Genomic DNA, 23,580 nt, shown 5'->3' on the forward strand with positions numbered 1-23,580 from the left:
TTCCAACGTACAACAGGTGTTGCAGCAGCAGGAACAGCTAATTGCAGATCTTAAAGCTGTTAAGGGATAATCAAGCTACCATCCTGGCCTCCAATAGTTACACGGTGAGATCCTGTCACTAATTGCCCCAAGCCTTTTTCAATGGCAAGCTTCCAAGTGCGGATTTTCATGTGCTTCTGCCGTTGTACAAGTTCTACTAGAGGATACACTTTGGTCTTTACAGTCCAGACGGCGCTTCAAGGTCACCTAGACAGATTGAGCTCCGAAAGCTGGTCGAACGCACCGCTTGCACTTGAATACGACGATACTATTATGGGCTAAGAAAATTTTGACAGTCGCCACCACACCGGTTCATATTACGGTGCACGTTTATTCTATTTGCTTTGAAAAATGATCAGCATCTCACGAGCAATGCTTGCGCCGTGTAGCTGTCCATAATGTTGCTATCATGAGAGCACGCACATGCATAAACTCCTTCAGGGGTGCATCAATTTGCACTATGGATAACAGTCTCCCATGGGTTTGAGACCCTATGGGCAGGGCACAATGGAAGAAAACAGATTCTTCACACCAATGCAGTGCTTTCCATTATTTGTTGATCTTTTCTTGTGGATACGAGCCTGTCTGAGGGGACCTTTTGAGGAACGCTATTTACACGAACACATAGAAAAAATGGATTGAGCCTAGACAGTGACAGCCAAAAACCACGAAGACTCTAGATAGTGGGCGAAGAGCACATGCGAAAACAAGCCGGCTTTTAGTAGCAAATGGCTTTTGCGTGCATACTTTTCGATAGCGTCGAAGCACAGTCCGGCCATGAACAGGAGAGATGACCACGCATTCCACTAAAATAAATTTCGTGTGAAATCAGATGTGTATAGTTTATAGTCCTGACGGGTTCATCAGGGTGTACCACCGTTATCTCTCTTGAACTGGGCGATGCGCAATCGCACTCCAGCCAACGCAAAACCCCAGACCATTGGTTTCTTGACTAGGCAGGCTGGTTGTTGCAAAGCATAAAACCTACTCTTTTAGTCAGAAAAAAATAAAATTTATTGGCTTCATGATGCATAGTTACTAAGTACAGAACTATAAAAACTAATCACAAGTGTGCGTGGTGGTGCCGCGTATTTCATGCTACAGGTCGCGATGTCTGCCGCAATTCCAGGGAGCCACGGGGCTGTCTCTAACAGCACCAGCTATGTAGTCCCTAGAATCGGATTCAAGCATTTTTTTGTCTTTGTATGGATGTACGTTGAAATATGCTCATTTGCATTAGCCAACAATTAAGTGGACACTGGAGGGCTGACGCCACTTTGCGTCGCCGACTGACTGTGTGTAGAGATCCAGTGGGTGATTGTGAGGGTACGTTGATTCAGATGAGTAATTACATCATCGAACATTTCACTTGATTGAAGAGCAACTTTGGCCTTGCGACTCTTTCCCCATCTCGGAAGAGTCATGGCCAGCGTCTGGGAAATGTTCAAGGCCGGATACTCCGTGGTGGAGCAGAGAGAAAGTCGTGGCACATTCGTTTTGAAGCCCACTGCTCATTGACAATAGTGGCCGATGCATCCGATTCTGGTGCGATGGCTGACCAATCAGCATATTGTTGCGGCCTATGGGACCAGCCATTGATGCCAGACAAGGCGACGGTAGCTATACCACAAACCCCAAAACTTACGGTCCTCATGGGCCATTTGGCGCACCCGACGCAGTACCGATATCTTTGCACGGAAAGCTCTGAAGCTTCCTTAAGACTCCAGCAGCAACGGTGTGACCAATCACGTGTGCTGCACGGGCGAGCAGCACTGCCCTTTGAGCATGAAAGGGCGAAGGACATCAACTCTCTGGGTCCTTCGAAAAGTCAACACCAATGTCTCTTTTCTGGTAGATTCAGGTGGACAGGGTGTATTTTTTTGTCAGTACTGACCATAATCTGCCTCGTTTCGCCTGCATCTTCCATGCGGCGGTCTGCCGGAGGCCAAATGAACATACGGGCGGCGAACGCGCTAAATTCGGAGTCAACAGACAGCAATGCGGACATTCAGCGGGCGATAAATAGAGCTATGAGAGCTCAAGTTGCACAGATGGAAAGGCAAGAGATGCTTGAAGCAACAGCCGTACCCGTAGTTCCTCAAGACTCCCGTGCGTTGCCCTCGACGTTTATGCAGGTGGAGGCAGCAGTGCCCCATAGAATTAAAGATGTGGAGCAAGGCAGTAGTATGGCGGATCTAGGAACCCTTCTAACGAAAGATTTGAAAAGCAAAAGCAAGGCATTTGCAAAGGACAACCGAGTAGCCCCTCGCTCCAACACAAGCCTAAGAGCCTACGATTCTTCCGATAAGCCCCCTTTCTCTTTTATAAATTGGGGGCAAATAGGGGGTATGATGCAAAATCCCGCAATAGCTCACACTGGTATGACTGTCTATGTGCCCCGTAAAGCTGTGGGTACTACTGTGGGTCTAGACTTTGACTCGCCTGCCACTTTCCATGGGCCTTTACTAGTTGCACTCATGGTGCTTTTCCTTATCTTCTTTTTGGTGCTGATGCTGTGCTGCTGGATGGTGAAGAGCAAGGAGAAGCACGATAAATATATGGCCGAAAAAATTCCGAGGCGCTAACGAGCCCATGAGCTGTTTGTGGTGCCACTGGACTCTTGGCGCCCAAGAAGTTGAAACTTTCATGCGAGTAGCCTGAAGACCTGGCTACCCTTTCAAGCGCTCTTCTGTGACCGATGTTGCACCGGGCGAGAAGGTACAGGTGCTATGACTACCGCCAACTTATCAGGCCGCATCGGCGCACGCCTGAAAGCCGTGGTCTACGACGCCCATCATTCTGTTTCCTTCGATCCTCTACGTGAACGTCACACATGTGGACGAGAAAAGTCTGCATGGCTCCTGCAAACAGGCGTCCTGATGAGCCAGTTGCGCATCCTCTCACCCCCATAGAACTTCTGGAGGCCTTGATCAGGCCTTCAGGCTCCATGGGGTATGCCCGTTTGTAAGTTGGGTTAGGAGGGATCCACTCAAACTGCCTGCCCCTTGGCATGCAGAGACTCAGAAATTCGAATTCCCGACAAGCCCTTCATGAAGAAACATGGCGCACTTGTAGGCCCCCCCTTTCATTGGTTTCGTCTGATGCTAGCACAGCCGGCGTTCGCTGAGGTCAGATGCCAAGAAACATCGGCCCTGAACATCCCGATCATCGGGGCCACGCCAGTAGCGCCATTTGGATGTTGTTTTGGATTTGCTCAGAAGCAAATGCAATGTGTATTACGAATGAAAGTTTTAAGCTAGACGCTTGCCACAGGGGCTTCTGGAGGTGGTGCTTCTTCCAGTGTGCGGTCGGCACATGCCCCCTTGCGGGTTCCAAGGCACCGTTAGAGATGCGATCGAGAGCTACTTTGAACCTCTCAAGCACTCCTTTACTGACCGGAAGTCTGGATACCCCAGCGACGCATACCCTTGGCTCTTAAGGGTTCACAAAGTCTAGCATAGAGTTCTCAAGGAGATAGGGGGGCTGCTCAGTTGACCACTCTGCTACCTGCATGTACGAGGCCCTTCGGTAGGCCCACGTCAGTGGCGCAGGAGAGAGTTATTGCTAATCCACAATACGGTAAAACTCCCATACGGGATACCAAGGGCCTTTGGCAGATGCCGTCAAAGGCTCACCCTTCCCCTTGATCCCTGAGTGTCAGAGAGGCCGTCTCCTCACCGGTAATAGACGCACTGAATACGAGTACAGCAGACTCGAATGTGGTGTACCTGACTCTCCACGATCACTTTTGCTATGCATGCAAATATCCAAGTGCCCTGTGCGGTCAAGGCCTCGCGAAGCAGCAGCCGTGGCACTGTCTGAATCCGGGAGAAGCGGTCACACGCCGGCGCATGCAACATACTTTTTGCATAGCAAGGCAGAATTGACAGAGATACTTCTGGCGTCCTTCCGCTGAAAGCCACAGTAGAGGAGTGTGTCAGTTTCTAAAGAAATCCAGCAGGGCGTTCCTCACGAAACCTAAGGCTGCCGTCCCGACACTAGCCTGAGAAGCTACGCTACTGCCCCCCTCCTCCGGAGATACTACAACTTCAGCTCTGCAATTGGGGCAGGTGGCACTACACCTAAGCCAGGCCCGCGCACAGCCCCAATGGAAGGCATGCCCACACATCAACACCACAGACTCAGTCCCTTCCTGCAGTTGCACTGTGCAGACGGTGCAGCTTGGAGCCTCGAGCTCCCCTTCACCAGATGTGGCTTCTGCCGCAGCTGCGGCGGACTTAGGGCAAGCAGACCGATTTGACAAGGCTGCACAGCCTGTGCTCGGCCCATCTTCCTCGGAGGGGCCCCCCTCCTCATTATCGGTGCGCTTCCGCGGAGGAGTCTCCGGCTCTTTTCGCGGGCACAAGTGCATATATTGACGTTGATAGACTGCGAGGCAGAACGGACTTACCAGCTGCCTCTCCAAAGCCGCTTCCAGCCCCTCATCCATTCCGCGTGAGTTCCCTCTCACATTGCCAGACGGCAAGACACGGAGGAGCAACTGTGGGTCCATAGTCTGCAGGCAGGCAGCGGGCACGCAGGCGGGCAGCAGCGCAACAACCCATCATGCAGCAGAGGGTGTCGGTCTCGCAGAGAGAAGTCAGTGCCAGAGGGCACTCTTGTGCACACTAGGTACATCTACATGTTCATCCGCGCTCCTTACCTGTGCGGCCGCCACGATCGCAAAGGGCTGCACACGGGCCGGCAGTCTGCGAACGCGTGCCAGGATATCTGGAGGCAATATATCTATAAGCGACGGATTGAGGGAGCCTGAGGCGCACAGCGGCCTCCCCCCGCAGCACCCAATCCTATCGAAGCCCCGCCCGTCCCGCGTGTGTGAATATATACATATACCTACATATACACATATATATATATAAATCTATGGCCACCAAGAAACAAAAGACAGATCTCTGTACACAGGGCAGTCTCCCAGCCATTAGACCACAAGAAGCGCAGCACACACGATGCGAGTGACGAGTTCTCCTAAGTCGCGCGCTGCCATACCTTCAAAGTGCACCACCGTTTCGGGGCCAACCCGGGCGACGGGAATCGTAGACGGCTCTGTCGCAATGACTTTGAACTCGACGCCTCTACACAGAGCCACAAGAGAAGGACCCCAGTCGCATACAGAGAGGACAATTCAGGAAGAGGGAAAGAGCAACAGCAACAGCGCAAAATGCAGCAGTGCGGGTGCGCTATAGCCTCTTGGAGGTGGCCTTCTGCCATTATTCTCCGCTATATTCGGCCCACAGGCACATCTATGCTACCTAAAGGTAAAGATATCGCCTTTACGGATGAGGCGCCAAGGTTGCTCCTTCAGAAAAGGCTGCAAATAGTCCTCAAAGAGGCGGAAGGAGTAGGTAGTCGGGAGCGTATCGGCGAACGGCAAGATGTGCACGCGCCGGTACTCCCCCCACGGATCCACGGAGATGTATATGGCCTGCAATACGCATAGTTCAGAAAACAGACTGTATGCGTATGGCTCACAGCGGCCCGAAGCCGTTCTTTTAGCCAGTGGCACGGCTACCCCAGGCAGAAGTCAGTTTTTACTGCGAGACAGAGAGAGAGAGAATCACTGCCTGTCGGCTTTTACGAAGCAATCGAACGCCCTTCTGCTTCGGTATATGCATGTAGAGATAGATGCATAGCGCGCATGCAACCGGACATCTCAGGCCCCCCTGTTCAGCACGCGGAGGCAGCAGCAGACCAGCGCCCTCGTTCTGGCGCATGTTGAAACACCAGCGTTTGTCTTTTTTCCGCACAGCACGTCTCTCACCGTGTCTTTCCGTACGAAGCCTGGGTTGTTTTCCGGATCGGTGGCCCAAACCACAAAGGTCAAATCCTTGATGACCAGCTGCTTCCCTGGAAAAACGACCACTGCGGTGTCACTACACGCGGCGTTCCCCGATCCGGGGCTTGCCGGAGAGGGGGGTGGGAAGCAGAGACTGCTCCGAGCGCGAAAATAGGGAGCCACAAAATCGTGGAACAGAACCTGTTCACTGAAACTGGTGTTTAATGGGGCCTTTCCCTGTGAATCCGCAGAGGCGTGTGCGCCGTCTCTGGGGGCCGCCAACTCCCCCAAGGAGGATGGCGAGGCGCAGGGGAAGTTGAAATTCAGCTGGAGCGTGCGCTGTTGTTGCAGAGGCTGCTGCTCGCGCCCAGCGAACTCCTCATGAGTGGCGCATGCATCGTTGCCTGCAGTGTCGCTCAGGTGGAAAGCGGTGCTGCCTCCCAGCACTTCCTCGTCCTCATCGCTGCTACCTTGTGAGGCCGAATCTGTGGCGTCAAGCACCGCAGCAATGACGTCCTCAGCCCGCGTATACTCTTGCATGCGACGCCGATCCCCCCCCCTGCGTCGCCGCTCGCCAAAGTCTTGAGACACGCCCCAGCTGAAGGGCGATCCCAGCTGATGGCGGGCTGCCTCTGACATTGTTGCAGCCGCGAGAGCTGCCACACCTCGAGTGCTACCAATGTCAGAAGACGCACTGGCGATTGGACCTGGTCGCGAGGCGTCGTTACTTTGCCTAGTGCGTCTACTACTACTACTGCTGCTGCTGCTCATCGTGCGCTGCGTTGCACTAGCCTCCCCAACCAGGCCGCGCTGCAAGGCCTCCGAATATGATGAAACTCCTGCCCTCCTTGCATAGGAGCTATTGGGGTGCACAAGAGCCAGGAGCTGCACTCGACGCAGTGGTTTTAGGGGACTGCCCGAGGTGAATACAACTGTCGAGGGTGTAATCACACCCGAGTGCGGTAAACAAGCTACAACAATGTACGTGTACTCCACATCTGTCATGTCTGTAGTTGCGTCACTCGCCGTATTTTCAGTGACTTTTGTTTTCCGAGACGAGCGGTTCTCCTTGGCCGGCCGCTTCACCTTCACGTACATGTACTGCCGCACAGTCGTGCATTCCCTCATGAGGTTCGTGAGCGCGGCGAAAATCCAAGGTTTGGGGGCACCCTCAGAAATAGGAAGAAGATGGATTTTCTCCACCGCTGTCCGGACTGCGGGCGTGCAGCCATTATTGCTGGCGGCGCTGCAGGTTGGCTCTGACTCTCTCTGCATTTCAACAACCGAGGGGGCAGCCGCACCTGTATGTAAGGCTGTTACAGCTTCCTGGCCAAAATGATCATCGCAAGTGTGACAAGTAGGTGCACTTTCGGTATTCTCAGGAGTAACATATGTGTTCTGTGTTTCTACGGCTGCCGGAACGGGACAAGAACACTCAGGGCCAGACATGACTGCTGCCAACAGGCGTTCTCTAGATTCTGCCGCCGCTGTGCGGAGGCGGACACGGGGAGAGCAGGGGCCGCCCAAAGAAGCGCTTAATGAACAGCCCCAAATCTAGTCACAAAAAGAGCTACTTTTACTCCTGGAGGCGTCCGCTGGTTCGGTCGCCACCCTCTCGCAGTCTCGCCACTGTCTTTACGCTTGGGATATAAGCAGTGCCAAATCCTATTCAAATTATGGAGATATATACGCAGAATGTTCAGAGAAATCGGAATCCAGCCAAAAATGTGAAATACAATGAGGGGGCCGCGTGGATACGGTGAAGGAAGAGAGTGCAATTCAAAACTCGCGTCTCCCCCTCTCTTGCCCCAAGCAGAAAAAGATACTTCTGTACAGATGACAAAGTCCTACTCCATCGAGAAAAATTAACTGCTGCAACCGGGTCACCTGCAGCGGACGCACACTGGAGGGTAGCCAGGCGCGGCAACATGCGTCACGAGCACTGCTTGCTACATGAACATGAATCCCGAACATTTGAAAAAAGCAACCGGCTATACTTACTTACTTGCAACAAGCTGAATGCGAGTAGTGGCTTCTTTGAGGATACTTCACATGCAGTAAATTTTATGTTGCAGTTACCATACATGCGCTAAGCGGCGAGTAGACCGGTTGCCGGATGGCATAATGCAGTATTCTCTTCAAACTACTTGCTTCTTCCTTTCTTTGCTTCAAACGACTAGTGTAGAAAGCCAGGGAATTCAGTGATATGGTTTTGCCGAGGTTCGTAATAAGCTTTGGTGTGATAAATGTTTGCTTGTGTTTTGTTAAGGTGGCGCATACCGTATAACTAGACACTCGGACCTAGCAAAATGCTGCTTTTCCTTTTAGCGTTTTCTTTTAGAGGCATTCATTTGCGCTCCCTTAGCAGCCCTGACATGCGGCGAGGTCTTTGGTGTTCTACGTAGACGAGCCCACAGGCTATGATCAGTCTGTACCTTGGTGGTTCTGTACCTGCCGTTTCCTATATGCACGTTGACCTTGAACTCAAAGAGTAACCTTGCTTAAGCATATGAGTGGATCACCTTTGAATCGCTCTGCTTCATGGTAAACAATAGAGGCACGCATCCTCGGAGAACGCTAGTCCCTCAACATACGCGGCAAGCCTAAAAGAAATGCTGACTACAGGACACATTTCTATGCCAGAGTTAAAATACTCCACAAAAATAAAACACATGAGCAGAGAAATCAGTTGCTTAATTCCTTGTTGTTAGTTGGATATACCTTGTGTAGTAAAATGCTGAAGAGTAGCCTGGCCCACTGCAGTGCCAGTAAGCGCATCACAGCTTTTGGCAGAAATAAATGAGCAAAGTTCGATAAGTTCCACCTAAACACTTTTTACTACACTAGTTATATTGACTAAGAATCAATAAGGCATTGTGTAATTGGTTTACCTGTTCGTATATCTTATTTACTGCCTTAGCTCGATATACGAAAAAGCGATGTTGTGTGCATGTATGCCAGACCTTATGTGCAACTAGCTGTGAATGCTCGGAGTTTTTAGAGGTTGCACTTACGCTCACCCTGCTCGTCCCTCTCCCCTCATGCCGAGTAACCTGAGGGGCGCGGAGAGGGGCAGGAGGAGATTCTTTCGGGAAACAATCAATTAATCTCTATTACGTTTGCATCAAGTCCGGAATTAAGCGCCGCTCTAACGGGCTCCTTCAATGGAATGTTACAAAAAGGCTGAAAGAGGAGCTACTGAAAATTTCTCTTAAGCCACGAGGATGATTTCCACAAGGGTCAGTGTGTGGAAAGAGCAACCCTCATGGGCATGATACCTCCTGTTCAGCAGTATCAACGTGCCACGGAAGGCAGTCTCGACAGTGCACTTGAAGCCAGAGTGACAAATGCAAAACGTGTCGACCCAAAATTCCAATACAGAGCTAATGAAGCCGAAAAATTGAGCCATAGAATTAGAAAGACAGAGCTAAAAGCGATAAAGACGAAGCGATGGCTACAGAGGAATCTCACAGAAAATTAGACCCGTCCTTCTGCGCCCTCAAGTGTTCCTCTTCAAGTGCAATAGGCGGAACTTCAAGTTTTCGCTCGGCAAACGTCGTTGGAGTAAAGGAAGAGGAATGCTGTGAAATATCATGACATCAACGAGAATAACAGCAAGTTAACAACAAAGACATGAGATGAAATTAACAGCAACCAAACGAACGGCGAATACCGTCAATCATTTACAGCACTACACATCACACTTCTAAGAGCCAAAACTGTTTTCAGTCAATAATTACTAGTATATGAAAGCACAGCAATGAAAAGGAAGGCCTGAAGCAATGCAGACTATGGTGCACCATCTAAATACGAAGGCTGAAGTCCCAGGCAGACGCCAAGTCTACCAGTACTCCTAGACTCACATAGACGCAGTCTAGGGAGTATGTCGTCCGTTCAAACGCATGCATAAAATTCGGTGGCAGTGGTGGTCTGTTCCATTGCCTGCGACCCTCGAAGATCTTAAGAAGCATCTGAGCAGTGCTACGTGCCGCCTGGGAGGCATTAGCGGGGGGCTTCCACATGCAAACTCTGACGTCTGCGCGGGTCACGTCATTCAGGTCAATGAGGGGTCTGGAGGGCTCTACCATCCCTGCCGTATCATAGGTTATATCTTTGTCCTTCTCAAGGGCCTGGCAGGTATACGCAACGCATTGGAAAAGAGCTCTCGTCTGCGCGTTCCTCGGTAGAAGTTCTTTTAGCAAAAGGAAGGCCCACGAAAGAAAAACAATAAGCTGGAAATATAGATTGGCCAGCCACAAAAGCACTTTTCGTTGTCTGCATGACTAACCGTTTCTTTAGGGACATTCAGTACTTCCTTCAAAGCATTATTAAAATGAGGAATAAGGCATTCCCGCCTATTGATAAAATTTTGCAATTCCTTTGTTTTTCTCTCTAGTGCACTCTCCCTGCACGCACAGACGAAGAAAGGACCTGCTTGCACCCTTGTGCTTTGCTGCACACAGCCCAAAAGACTCGTTTCCAGACGCACTACACCCTTCCAACATAGAAGGGGAATATGAAGAAACAGAGGAGTTACGGGTAACTGAACAGGCAATTTACTTTTATTCATCAGAATCTGCAAACAGGCCAGGAAGCGAAAGACAGACGCCTAGTAGGTGGGATAATGCACAAGAGAAGGTAGGGCAAGAGAGCGAATTCAGGGAGATCATCTAACCTCTCTTCCGGCTGCTCCAGTGGTGGCATTTCTGCATTCTGACTCTCCGTGTCGTCTACAGGCTCCGGCTCTGGCGCGGCCCATGGCGCTTCTATGTGCAGTTTCTTCATTTCCTCCCAGAATTCAATTGCATCCCCCCCGGCAAACCAATCGCCAGATCCTAGTGGCTGAGGGGGCTGGGGCACGCGGTATACGGGCCGCCGACAGCGCAAGAAACTCGACTCGTTGAACCCTCCTAGCGTATGTAGAATGAAGGGTCTGAATATGGCAAGGCACCTTGTCGCCGAGGAATAGCTAGCGCCGATTGACATATGGATTGTAGCCCAGAAGAGAAAACGAATCGGTAACAAGAAGCAGCAATTAGGCGTCGCTGGACGCAAAGTGCGGGGTATGCAAAGAAACAGTTGCGAATGCGACGAAAGGGCCACAAACGGCGAGCCTTACCCGTCCGGTTGGATTTCCTGGACAAGCGCCGTGTCATCTTCTATGCTCACAATGCGGCAGTCTGCCTGCAGTGCCGGCCTATAATCCCAAGGCCACACGAAGCGACCGGTAAAAGATCATCCGGTGGATGCCACTCAACAAGCAGGAGGACGCCGGTAGGGATACCTCCAAGGTGTGAGGCCAAGTGCGAAGCGAAAATTAACGGTAAAAATGACACCAAAAAACGTCGTTCAGTCTTATATCCATTAGACACCTCCCTTAATAATAAAGCAGCAAGGCGTCAGGCAAACGGAACACTTTCTTTTGCGCCTTCTCTAGCGAATGCGTCACAGTGTCCCAACTACTAAACGTACCTGAAGAGTTCCCATACGAGGTCCTTCGCAAAATTAAGCTTGAAGAGGATAATTTTATAGATGAGCCAAGGGCAATATGCCCTCAAGACTTCCCCCACATCTCCGAGAAGCCGGTGTGTCGAATACGCAGCGACGTCCAGTTGAGACAAACCGCTAAAATCCAGTACGACCGCAACTGAGGCAACATCAGCAGCAAACACCAGCCCATAGTAGACATTCTCAATGTACACATACAGGTAAGAACTACAGGTGGATATTGCTTGCACGATGACATAGGCCTATCCGGACACCTAAACGGTTTGCCACCAACCATTTTCGTAGCACATGCATTAGGCCGCCTCAGTGTGTAACCCACTTGCCCACTCAGAAATGAAAGCACTTGACTCTTCCTAGTAAAACGTGCTTGACTGTGATATTACGAAGAAGGGAGCGGCAGAAGCCTAATGCAGAGGGAAAGTGGGAATCAGACTTTCGCTTAGGTGCCGTGTAGCATACCGTGTGAAATTTTTTCAGTGTGGCGCCGGGAGGCAACAGCCAGTTTCTGCCACACGCCGTTAAATACCCTAAGCAAAATCCGCTGCATCTCTGCTGGTGTAATTTGCAGATAGAGGCTTGTGGGAAAGAGGCTGGCGAGCTGTATATACACGGCAGGATGCTTGCCGTCGGCTGAACGGTACGCCAGCGCACCCCCCAGACTTGACTCCATTTCCAGCGAAGCATCTGATGAAGAGCCTTTTGAAAAGCGTGCACCGTGCTCCTCCACTTCTTCCAGCACCTTCCGGAGCATGGCAAGCCGAGCCAGTGACCTGCATGCCTCCTTTCGTGAGGACATGTCGGGGTTCCGGGAGAGTCTGCCATTCCGGAGGTAGAGCAATCGTCGCATATCTTCCAGCACATACGATGCACAGTTGTTACTCAAAGTTCCAATGAGAAAGGCGAACTTGGCCAGCTTAGCGTCGTAAGCTGCGCACCACACAATGGAAAGCGCCAAAGGGCATTCTTCAGTCTGATGGGGCAGCAAAACTGTTACGTCTGCCAGCGGCTAGCTAGAAGAAATGCAGAATAATCACGGCGCCATGTGATTAGAAGTGTCTTGACCTCTGGAAAGCACCGGCTGCTAGGGGTGTGGAGGCAGGTCCGGATGAGCGGCATGTCCAGGAGAATGTAGCTCACGCGCGAAAAGGTCAGCTGTTTCAAAGGTTTGGGGTTGTTCATACTCTTTCTTTGGAATCTCTTCTATAAATATGCTGCCGGAGGCACGCATCCGACCTTTAACCCTTGTTTTGCTCCCGCCTTTTGTCTTCACAGCGCCTTTTATTCTAAGAGAAGAAGACACTTTATGCTCCTGTGTTTCGGGGAAGAGGCCGTCATAGGCCCCTCCAAATGATTCTTCAGCCAATTCGGGGTCTTGTACTGCAGGGGAGGAGAAGGCGGCCCTACTATTTACACTCTCTTCGGCGTCCCCGGCATTCAACTTACCCTTGAACACCAGGCTCCCCTGCACTACACGGGGCCACTTTCCACGCGTCAGACCGTCCTGTCCATTAACTCTGGCAGAATCGGCCTCCTGAAGCCCACGTTCATCTGCTGTCACACAGCCAAACTTGCTTCGGCGCTGCCGACCGCCAGCGTCGGTCATGCGTTCCCTCACCATCTTCTGCAAGTGGGGCAACAGGGAATGAGCGAGCTACAGCCTAGCCGGGAGGTGCTAGATATGCAGAATGTAAGAAAACCAGCTAATAATGAGGCACTGAGTAGACTAGATGATCATGGAAGGGAAAACATCGCGTGTTACGCCCATCCTTGCCGTGGCCATGGATCCCAAAAGTACCTGCTGGAGAATCTGTTATTTTGAATGACAGGAAAGGACAAGAAGAAGTGGATGGCCCTTTGAGCCATGCCAATGGGTAGGAGGTTTTCGCGAGAGAAATGCAGAAAAAGCAGAGCTCTGGGGCCCGTCTTCCATTGAACAGCTCGACACTGGCACTGCCGAACCGTCAGAGTATCTCAGGTGTTCTTCGTGCCAAGCCCGCCTTTTCCTTCTGCTCCTTCAATGATTTCCAGGTTGCTTTGTTATTATATAAGCAGTAAAGATTCGAAGTCTCTTGTAGAGGGCTCTTGCTGCTTAGAAAGCTAAACCCACTGCCACATGGGCGCGCAGTCACAATCGAAAGGAAGTTGCCAGACAGTGCATAGCTAGTGGATTCATTGAAAAACTACATTAATACTGCACATAGATGTGTTATAATACACAGTGGTGCAGTTATGGTGTGTTATATGGAGGGATATTGCTCTGCGCAGCTGTGGATTCTGGCGTGCGGCTAGTCACTGCACATTCAACGTTAGCACAAACCGTTGGGGTTTTAGCTGATGTAAAGGAAGCCAGCTTTTCTGGAGAGTGTTGCGTCAAATGAGGAGAGAGTACCGTGGACATTCTCTTTTCGTGCAGCTCTCCTAATCTTCCACGGGGAGCCTTACTCCATTTCTTGTTACAACTATAAAAAATCCTGGATCCACGCACACAGGAATATATCCGCTACACCAGAGGCAATTCTGATTATCTTGTACATTAAATTGAGAATTAGTTAAAACTTGCCACCGGAGATAACCCATTGCCTGCCCTACGTGCTCAGCATTCCAAGTAAATGCCCTACATGTTGGCATCACCGCCATGGCCTGTACTTTAGAGGTTATGGCGGTTCATATTTACACGGACAAGCAGCCACATCCTTGTGAGAAATTTCCGATACCTTTGCAGCAGTGGCACCCCAATGAGCACTACAGTTAGACAAAGTAGAAGCTCTTACCTTGACTCCTATCGCCTACTCTCGCCGCATATAACCACCTTTCTCCTGATAGAGTTATCTATAGCTATTCGGTTCCGCGAAACATGAAATGGCGTATGCTGAAAGGCTTATGGACTGGACGGAAAGCACTCTCGAGTACCGAACCCTAATGACCCATTCCAATTTGCACTTCCCCTCAAGTCAAAATTATTATTTATTAGCTCCTACACTACATGCAAAGACAATTGGTTCAGGCAGTGTACATGCTAGCACTCAAAAACTTTTAGCGCAGAGGATAAAGAGACCTGGAACCCTACACAGATAATAGAGCAAATCTAATGAAACAAAGATTGTTGTGCCTGCCAAAATTCCCTGCAAGGCTCAGATTTGCACCAACGCGATTCTGCACCTCGAAAGAGTTGAACCGAATACATTAAAGCTTTGGATCTCGGATTACCTTTGTATAGGGGCTGCTTGCATTGAGGCAGGGCTGCATTCTGCCTTGAAATTAGCCTACGGAATTAGGGAATGTCAAAGAAAGATAGAATAATTGGCTCACCAAAGCCACAAACCCGTTATCCTAAATCAATCTCTTGATGGCATTCAGCAATGGAAATTGGTCGCGAACGCTTCTTTTTGCTTCTGTACTAACGCTCTCGTGTTTTCTCACTCTACTGCAGGTACGACGCCTACAGGTGCTCCAATATGGATGAATCAGCTTTGAAGCTAGATCCTAAATTGTAAGTCCAGCTAGACACCATATATTCCCCTTCTCGTTGAGTGCATGAATATATGACCATGCAAAAGGCTTTTGGAATTTGCTTAGAGCCTAAAAGATCATTTAAGATCCCTGTACATCTAGGGAGAAGATAATCCTGCACCTGCATCTCTTTAACATTATTAGAAACATCAATACTCTTTGCTACACCAGGTCCTGTTGCAGCGTTTCCCTTGGAGTAGTTTTGAGAGCTCCTAAACTCGCAAGCAAGGCATGAAGTTCATTTCAAAAAACGAGTGGGCTCGCTTACGCTAGCTACGAGCCTAGGCAATGAGTACTGAGCTGGCAGGGACATTGAGCAAAGTGGACAGCTGCTATCTCGGCAGTGCACGCAGGTTTATGTGTGCATTGCTAAGTACATGCGCGCCTAGTGGATTATATACTAACCATTCCTTTTCCATCTCTTCTTGTATCTACATTTCCTAGTCTAGCGCTTTTTGGCTGAACTAAATGAAATCGGAGATGTCATCCCGTTTCTACCACTGTTGCTGCTTTTTTATGTATGTATGATAGTTCACTGCGTTGGTCCATTCTTAATTTCAAGTATGTTCGCTCCGGTAAGCCGCCATTTTAGGGTACTGGTCACCGAATTGGAAAAATGGCGATTGGAAACCTCGAATCCAATACAATGTATTACAACTCAAGCAAGAGAAGGTCAGCTTTATTGTGCGCTGCATGTTAATGCTCTCTATGTTGTTTTCCCCTATAAAATCTTGCAGCAGCTACCAGTCACGAGGCAAATATGAGAGCAGACGTAATACAGTACCCGCTAGCGCTGCACTCTCGGATCGATCTCGTGAACCTATCTTGTACTCGAATTCAGTATTCTCTACCTCCAGCAGGCTGCAGAATGAGGGAGAGACACTAGCAACAAAAGGTGAGGCAATTTGAAGAACACCTACATGGAATGGCTTAAATACAGTAGAGATATCATATCAAGCTTGCAGTACCCTCAGTTCAAAAGCAGAAAATGGATTAGGAGTTAACTACTCTCCTCGGCTCACAATGCCACTACACTTTCTGATAACACCACTTCCTTGAGTAGCGCTGCAGGACATAACAAGGTCTCCACGAAAAATTTCTTTTTTTTGATACATGAAAGACCATGCATATATGGGGTTAAAAGGTCCATACACTCACAGCTAGGAGTGAAAGCTACTTTCGTTGCTGATGTGTCCTGGTCACCCTACAAAGTATAAGGTGACTCCCTAAGGTGCCTTTAAATCACTTCAATAATATAAAAAAGCCAAGAGAGACTTGAGACATGGCTTAATTTGGGGACTTTGCCGAACCCAAGCCAAGAGGTATCGAATCTTTCCGGTGCGGTATCACAATTTTTCATAGGTGCTTGCTTACACATCACCCTCCAAAGCCTAGAAGTTAATGATTATGTAGAACCAAAATAGGAAGAGTCGTTTACGGAAATTTTCTAAATCCTCAGCGGGTTTAACTGATGTGACGATCCTTCCTTTTTTGGTAGTTGCCTACAGTCCCCAGTTTATTGAAAGCCATTTCTTTGTACTATCCACTGGGTTAAAATTCAGCTGAAATCAAATTGTCCTAAATTTCATGTTAGCAGCGCTTTGGTGCCACGAGCAGATATCCTCAAAGTGGCTTTCGTCAATAGCGTGAGACGGATGAGTGCATAAAGCAAAACGCAAATCCATGCACAGTGTGAACAGCTTGCATGTTAAAATTTTTTCAGACAACCAGTGACCTTGGAAGTAGAGGCGCGGATTACTGGCTTGCTGGGATATCGTCGTTGGCTACTCTGCTCTGTGAAACGTCTAGAAGAGGAAAGCCATAAAACCCCTCTGGGTTTAGCCGGATTGATGTAAACGACACGTAAAATACAAGTCGCGATCTAGCCGTTGAAACATCTTCCAACAAGAGCTTAAAGTACCGTGTTTCCTTCGCAAAGCAAGGAATAGTGAACCAGAAGTGGCCGCCCGATGAAATGAGAGAACGTCGGGGGGAGAGCAGTTATTTCTAGTGTTGCTGGAGGATTATTTGTACTCATGGTACCTTGAATGTGATGCACGGCTTTCCAGGACCAACGGCACAAAGAGGAAACAGCAGCAATTGCAACAGCGGAAGTAAAGGAGGTAGCAGAAGGCAGAATAATGAATCTTCCTAGTTTCTGTGCAAACTTTCATGTGTTCCTGTAGGGCAGGCGTCAAGGCACGACATACATCTGCATCATACCACAGTCGCACTTCGCCGATGTTGAGAAGCGCTAGGATACAGCATCTGGAGAGAATAATTTTGAAGACATGCGGCTGTGCTGCATGGCTTGCGATAACATAGGAGAAACGCATGGTATTTCTGGCTGGAAAGAGATGGAGTGTGCCACAGACCTTACACGATGCAATATGCAGGGCCCCACGACCGTCTACACAATTGCTGGTGGACGGCTAAGCTAGAATTGGGCACGAAGACCTTTGGGTTGTTTTCTCCTTGCCTTTGCAGGCGAGACTGGGTGACCACTGACACTGTTAAAAGTGTATATATGCCTAGCTATCCCATTAATGCATGTTAAGGCATCCCCACCTAAACTTGATATGAAGCGCCTCTACGTACATAATCAAATTTGTCAGCGTGACCTTGTCCAGCCAAATAAATGAATAACTTCGTCTCTACTGTCCTTTTTGATGCCTTTAAGATGATGGCATTCAGGGAATGAAACCCCCCAGGCACTCCCCGTACGTGGTGACTCGTTCGGCACCATGCAGCACTAAGCCCTTAATTAGCGCGATTTTTTGTTCGAGCAAAAAATTGTGTTGGTTTTCCTGAAGATCGTTTGCCTCTTCGCTCTTGCCCTTCTGCACAGTTCAGGTGTTTGATTTATCGGGGTAAGGCGGTTGAGCAAATATACCTTCTCGGATCTGTGTCTGTTGTTTGGAAACTTCATGGTAGTTGCGATATCTTTTGCGGGCATAGACGTGCGTCTGTGTGTGGCCCAGCTTGAAAAGAGCACACTGTTGTTTGGGAGCGTGAGCCTCTCCGGCTCATGAAGTGCTCCATCGTTCGTATGAACGCAGTCCATTCCTTGAAAAAGTCTGGTGAGTCGATCTACGAGGACTCGCCCTGACAGTACACCTTTGTAAAAGAAGTGGAACAGTATATTGTGTAATTGAGAGCGTTCTTCGTGTTCTGTCTTTTCCATAGTGCTCTGCTTTCCTCTTCACGCGTTTCACGTACAACGTATTTCTAGATAGACTTTAGATTTGCATTTGCAGGACATAATCCAAAGATCACAGTCGAATGCTTTTGCTTTGGTAGTTTTGGTTTATTGTCTTGCCCAGGTTGCCCTGTGACTACACTGTCAAGACATTTGAGATATCGAGGCATGGCCTCAGGATTCCAGCTTACTTGTCAATCATTATGCTGCCGTGGAGGAAAGAACAAAACAGCCCACAATGATGGAGGAGCCTATGATTGATTAAGTATCTTCAGTAGAGCTGTACAAACTTCCTTAAGGGACGGAAGCCCGTGGTGAAAAAAGACCTGTCTACACCAAAGGCACTAGTTCATGTGCAAAATAAGCAAGTCAACGTCTGGTGGAACTCAAGGGCGTCAGGCGTTCGCCAAACATAAAAGCGTTTGTCTTGGTGCATGGACACCTGACGGCCGCCTTTCGCAGCAATTTAATCTGTATGATTACGCTATTTCAAGCGAGGGCCTGTTCAGCTGTGGCTTTGCTTGATGTATGAGAACAAATAAGCTTGGTTTAAAAGTTTTTTCGACATCTAAGGCTTAGGCCTTAGTGGCTGGGAGCACACCAGTAGCCTGTAGGATTCGGGTTGTTCAAAGCGCATACTTGACCTATGGTCTGGACGGAATAATTCGCAGACCGTCGCCTAGACGAATGCCGAGGAAACACACATGAGTATGTGAGCCACAGAACAGCATCTGAGAGAGTCCGAAGTGAACTGTTCGGGTGCAGCAAGGGTGTGAGGACTTCTTGAATTCCTTGGTGGTGGGGCACGTACATACAAGTACCAGTATTAGCTGATGCTCAAACACTACAAAAAGTGCGAGACTGTGTGTGTTGATGCAATGCACCCTAAGTCTCAGCTGCGTCCCCAGCTCGCAGCAGACTGCATACTTGCCTCATTTCTTAATTTCAGTACCAGGGAGCTTAAGTGAACAAAGGAAGGACACCCTACTTCCTCGCAAAAATGCGTATCATTCTTCTGCGTGCATTTACATGTGGAACATGTTTCCCCCATCAGGCATTCGCAGTGCTGTTATCTTCAAACCGCTATCTGTTTAAGCAGTATTGCTCATCAAAAAACTCAGACACGAGAGACAACTACTTTGGGAGACGTCATTGTATTTTATCTACAGAAACCCCAGTATGCTACATCATTCTGCCCTCCACCCTTCTTCTTTGCCGGCTTGTACACGCCCCATACTAGATCAAACCGCGAAAACGGTCTTCGTCAAAGCTAACAAAAAATTTCGCCCCTTGTTTTTCGTGCGCTGCTTTCGTAGCACACTCTAAGAATAGCAAAAATACCCTTTGTGTATCTGCCTTCCCAGATCAGAGAGTCTTGACCCTCTTGAGTGTCCCATACTCCTTGAGGCTTGCCCCATACCACACTTTCTGATGCTATTGTTTCAATTATAGCCTTCACCGTGTTTATGGCTTCAACGGAGCAGCTGGAAGACGCCTAGCGAGGGAGAGGTGGACTCTTCGGAAGCACTAGCACTGACAGCACTTCGACCAGACACTGCACTCAATTCCGCAAGCAGTTCGGAAAAATACATTAACTGCATTTCTGAGTTGTACAATAATCAGTCGAAAGCTTGCGGAAAATGGGTGAGTGGAGGTTCCTCTTCTCTTTCCACTCATGGTGTCCTCCTTCATTTGTTGCCGCCCGGTGCAGCCCCTCCACTCCCTACAGCGGAGATAGAGAGGGACTCAGCAAACAATCAGTCAAGCAGCATCGAGAAGCAGCTGCGATGGCTGCTTGCATGCTCGAAAAGCCCTCAGAGACTGCAGCCTACTCATGACTTCCAAGAGGAAGTGACAAGGGGGAAGCCTCTCACGAGTAACGGAAGTGCGTGACATACACGCAGAGAAGAGCCACCAGGCGTCAGCTGGTAGAAGTGGCAGAAACAAGAACTTAAAGAAGGCAAGTGCCTGCAGGTATTTGTCCCCGTCCACTTCACAAGTCAAACCAGCTGCATCAGGATCTCGGTAGTCTCTGTATCGCGCTTGTTTCAATCAAAATCCCTGCAGGGAATGGGTAGAGGCCCGCAACAGGCACTGTACAGATAGACACCCAGACACAGCCAAGTCACTGAAAAATAACCCTCTTCTTGAATCCCTGAAACAGAGCTTTTAGGATTGAATAACGCTGGTAGCCACTGTAAGTTCAGAGTTGGTGCTCAACTCTATTAGGCCACAATTTACCTCGTAGGGCGACAGTGTCACCAAAGCCGACAACAACGACAGCAGCAAAAGCTTCTAAAGTCAATCCAATGAATTTTCAATGTGTTCCACAACAGAAATTTGTGTTCCTAGTGGTGCTGTCGTTACAGAGGCATCCGTATATATGGCAGCTCCCAAAACGGGCTGCTTCTGCTCACCATTTATGTTCTCACACTCCCGAGAACCACTAGACACGGCCGTTAGCAACGCCGTTCCATTGCTCTGTTTGATGCCTCTTTGGCTGTGCGTATACAGTTGCTGGTTACATCAAAGCAGTGCTCTATCTAGTAGTGTGGAGGGAAGGAAGGGTGGAATGTGCTAACTTGCCCAATCTAACGCTCTGTGCTCAATGGAACCTTCGTTCTCGCAGGGCCCCTCTTTCAAGCCTTTTTCATATAACGGCGCTCGAGAATGAAGCAAGGAACTTGTTAGTGGAAGGGGATGCACAGAGTCTGAACGCAATATGCGTACTTAGAGATATACGGCATTAAAACTTTCACAGCCCACAGGGGCCTGGGTGCAGGTGAGGCCTGGGAAAACGGGCAGATATCATAAAACTGAATAAAGCGGTGTGGTGGTGGGGAGAACGCTTTTAGACAGTCGTGTATAAGGACTACAACAGGAGCAGAAGCAGATGCCAGACTGAGCAACGGGAAGAGGGGTGAGCGACGGGGCTGTTTGTAATAGACCTGTCAGACGAACACGACCGCGCAGCAAACGAGAGGGCACACGGTCTCCAGAATACTATTGTCGACCACTCCAAACGCGGAGAGCCGCTTTGGCCATGGAAACTTGACTTTCATTTTCTATGAGAGTCACAGTGCAACGCGACATGCAATTTCAGCATAAGATATGTGAACAGCGCTGTATAGCATACATTGCAAGCTGCATCATCCTAATCCTTGTTTCCTTACTTCTACTTCCGTAATGCTTGTTTAGTTACTGGCGCAAGCATACACAGAGTAAACAAAAGAGGGGAAGTGTACCTGCGGAGTTAGGCTCGGTGGAAGCAGCAACAAAGGAAAATTTATGGACAGCTTAATAAGACCAGCTGTGCTGGTCATACGTATAAATTCATCCCTTTTTCGCGTGGTTTCAGGTCATTCCTCTCCTTATAGGAGAATCACCTGTAGTTGAGCTGGCTTTACCCGGATCCTGAAGTCAAAGCCTTTGACTACCTGGGTTGGGATCAACCCTACACTAAATCAAATTGTATGATTCTGTGGCTACCTCATCCACTTCGTCACCTTAATTGTGTCTCTTCAGATGAGACATACGCTTCTTTAGCTATTGGTCGGACCCTCTATAAGAGCCACGAGGGATTGTGCCTACCTGGCGTCGATTGCAAGATATAGAGGCATTTTCTTATTGATACAGATCCTTTATGCATATACCAAAAGATTTCTTCCGTTTTAACGATATGGCAAGAAAACTATCAAGTTTAGAGGCTGTACAGTCTCATTTAGGACGGCTGTACAGCATACCCGTCTTATAAGAGTCGTGAACTTGCTAGAAATGCACTGCGTAGGTCCTGCTTCAGTTCGTATCAAGGGGAAAAGTTTGGTTTTGTTAAAAGACAAACGTGAAAGGAGGCTCCTGCAGAACCGAAGTTCGCGTATGCGTAGCTTGCCTCCTTGAGCCCAGCTGCTCCAAAACTTTCATTTGTAGCAATCCTAGTAGATAAATGTATTTATGCATGTATGTGTATACGTATATACATAGAAACAGCCTGGCTATTGAATTTATGCATGTGATTTGGTATCACCATTCTGGTTCTGCGAGCAAAGGAGCAGCATTCGTGCATAGCAGAAACACCAGGCCTCAGTGCATATGCACCCGACATAGCTCACATTTCAAAGGTGCGACTTTAAAAAGCCCGTAGATTCTCTCTCATCATTCACCTGACAGTTACCATTGCTCGCCGCTTCTCTTCCGTCCACCGCGCTGAATTGCATATCCGGGGGTCTTCTTCGGGTGTCTCATGCAAGATTTAGGGACCGCGGGGCAATTATGATGCGTTTAGCCATTTAGCCAAGCTCCCTTGATGGTCGTGACCACATAATTGCAAAATATGCTTTGATGAGATCTCTAATGTATGCTGAACGCGTGTTGTGGGCCTATGGCCGCCTACTTTGAGCAGTCAAATCGTATGTACCGGCAGAGACGCCAGGGTCGAGTACATTAGAAGCGACTGTTCAATGCATGGAAAGTTATTACGGACAATTGATAACTTATTCGCTGTCCCAGTTTGCAGTCTTACTTCGAGATTACCATCTCCCATATGCTTCTACATCGCTAGAACTGAAAGGAGAGAGCACGGCTCAGCTTTCGTGTATTCTTTGGGCTTTGACTGGAGCCAGAAGCTCGAGTTTTCGAAGCCCTGGTGTGTTGAAATACGGTGCTTAAGCATGCCGTGTATGGTTATTGTACAGAGTCCTTAGCAGGCAAGTGTAAGCCAGCAGTTGTAGGGCCCAGACAAACATGGGATCTCGGAACGGGACAAGGCATACGAAATCTTCCTTGGGCCAGTTTTTCACTGGTGGGGCGACATGGAGAAAAATGCTTTTGTCTTACTGCCGAACGGCGCGCTCGGTGTATTTCGCTTCTATCCAAAGTGAAGAATCGGCCATCATTCAATCGGTGTGTGGCCGCATGAACACTATTGCGCAAAATGCCTACCATTCCCACAAAATGCTTGACGCTATCACATATCTGCAAATGAACTACACTGTGCGCCCTTTCCCGTATCAAACTGTCACTAGCGATGGCTCGCTGCTCCCGCGCAGCACCACCGACGGCTGTCGGCGGTGCTGCTGTCCAAGGTGGCTCTTTAGTGGTCAGTTAGAGCTTCCAAAGGGTTGTTTCTGTTCTATTTATCTTTTATTTACTCATCCTTACCACTTGATATGGTTTAACACGCAAGGAACAGCTGTTTACTCCAGGATTCTTGAATAGCAGCAACCCTGGGTTGCGGTTTCGGTCGAGCTCGACAGGCAGCGGTCCACCAAGAACTGGCTGCGCTGCCTACAGAATCGACAGCCTTAGCCTCTGCTCCATCCGCAGTCTGACAATACTACAGATCACAGACCGCATTTTCACATTTCGTACTGTTATTTGCTGCTTCTTCTCTCTCAGTACAGCACGGGCGCAGTGTGTGTACTGCTGTACAGCAATAGCGCCAAACTGTTGCTTGCGACGCGCCATCTCGCTTACACGTGTGAAACCCCCTCTACCTGTGGTCACGCCATATTCATCTCCTTTCTGTTCAACA

General features: G+C 49.0%; 3 protein-coding genes across 3 annotated transcripts; 1 reads left to right on the plus strand and 2 right to left on the minus strand.

The window, feature by feature from the left end:
* Window positions 1-1,988: 1,988 nt before the first annotated feature.
* On the plus strand, window positions 1,989-2,624 carry LOC34618999. The gene has a single exon (XM_022732310.2). It carries the CDS (start codon window positions 1,989-1,991, stop codon window positions 2,622-2,624), a length of 636 nt encoding a protein of 211 aa, XP_022588412.2.
* Window positions 2,625-3,976: 1,352 nt separating this feature from the next.
* LOC34619001 lies at window positions 3,977-7,807 on the minus strand. The gene is made up of 7 exons (XM_022732312.2): window positions 7,721-7,807; window positions 7,414-7,462; window positions 5,819-7,320; window positions 5,310-5,482; window positions 5,047-5,132; window positions 4,703-4,809; window positions 3,977-4,555 (listed from the first exon to the last, which is right to left on the minus strand). The coding sequence occupies exons 1-7, from the start codon at window positions 7,805-7,807 to the stop codon at window positions 3,977-3,979; spliced, it is 2,583 nt and encodes an 860-aa protein (XP_022588414.2).
* Window positions 7,808-9,636: 1,829 nt separating this feature from the next.
* Window positions 9,637-12,959, minus strand: LOC34619002. Its single transcript, XM_026334145.1, has 7 exons — window positions 12,479-12,959; window positions 11,801-12,268; window positions 11,306-11,480; window positions 10,953-11,030; window positions 10,509-10,766; window positions 10,137-10,239; window positions 9,637-9,963 (listed from the first exon to the last, which is right to left on the minus strand). Exons 1-7 carry the CDS (start codon window positions 12,957-12,959, stop codon window positions 9,637-9,639), a joined length of 1,890 nt encoding a protein of 629 aa, XP_026189930.1.
* Between the last annotated feature and the right edge of the window lie 10,621 nt (window positions 12,960-23,580).

Source organism: Cyclospora cayetanensis, unplaced genomic scaffold (assembly GCF_002999335.1).
Source record: "Cyclospora cayetanensis isolate NF1_C8 unplaced genomic scaffold, CcayRef3 CcayRef3_contig_37, whole genome shotgun sequence".
Taxonomy (NCBI): domain Eukaryota; phylum Apicomplexa; class Conoidasida; order Eucoccidiorida; family Eimeriidae; genus Cyclospora; species Cyclospora cayetanensis.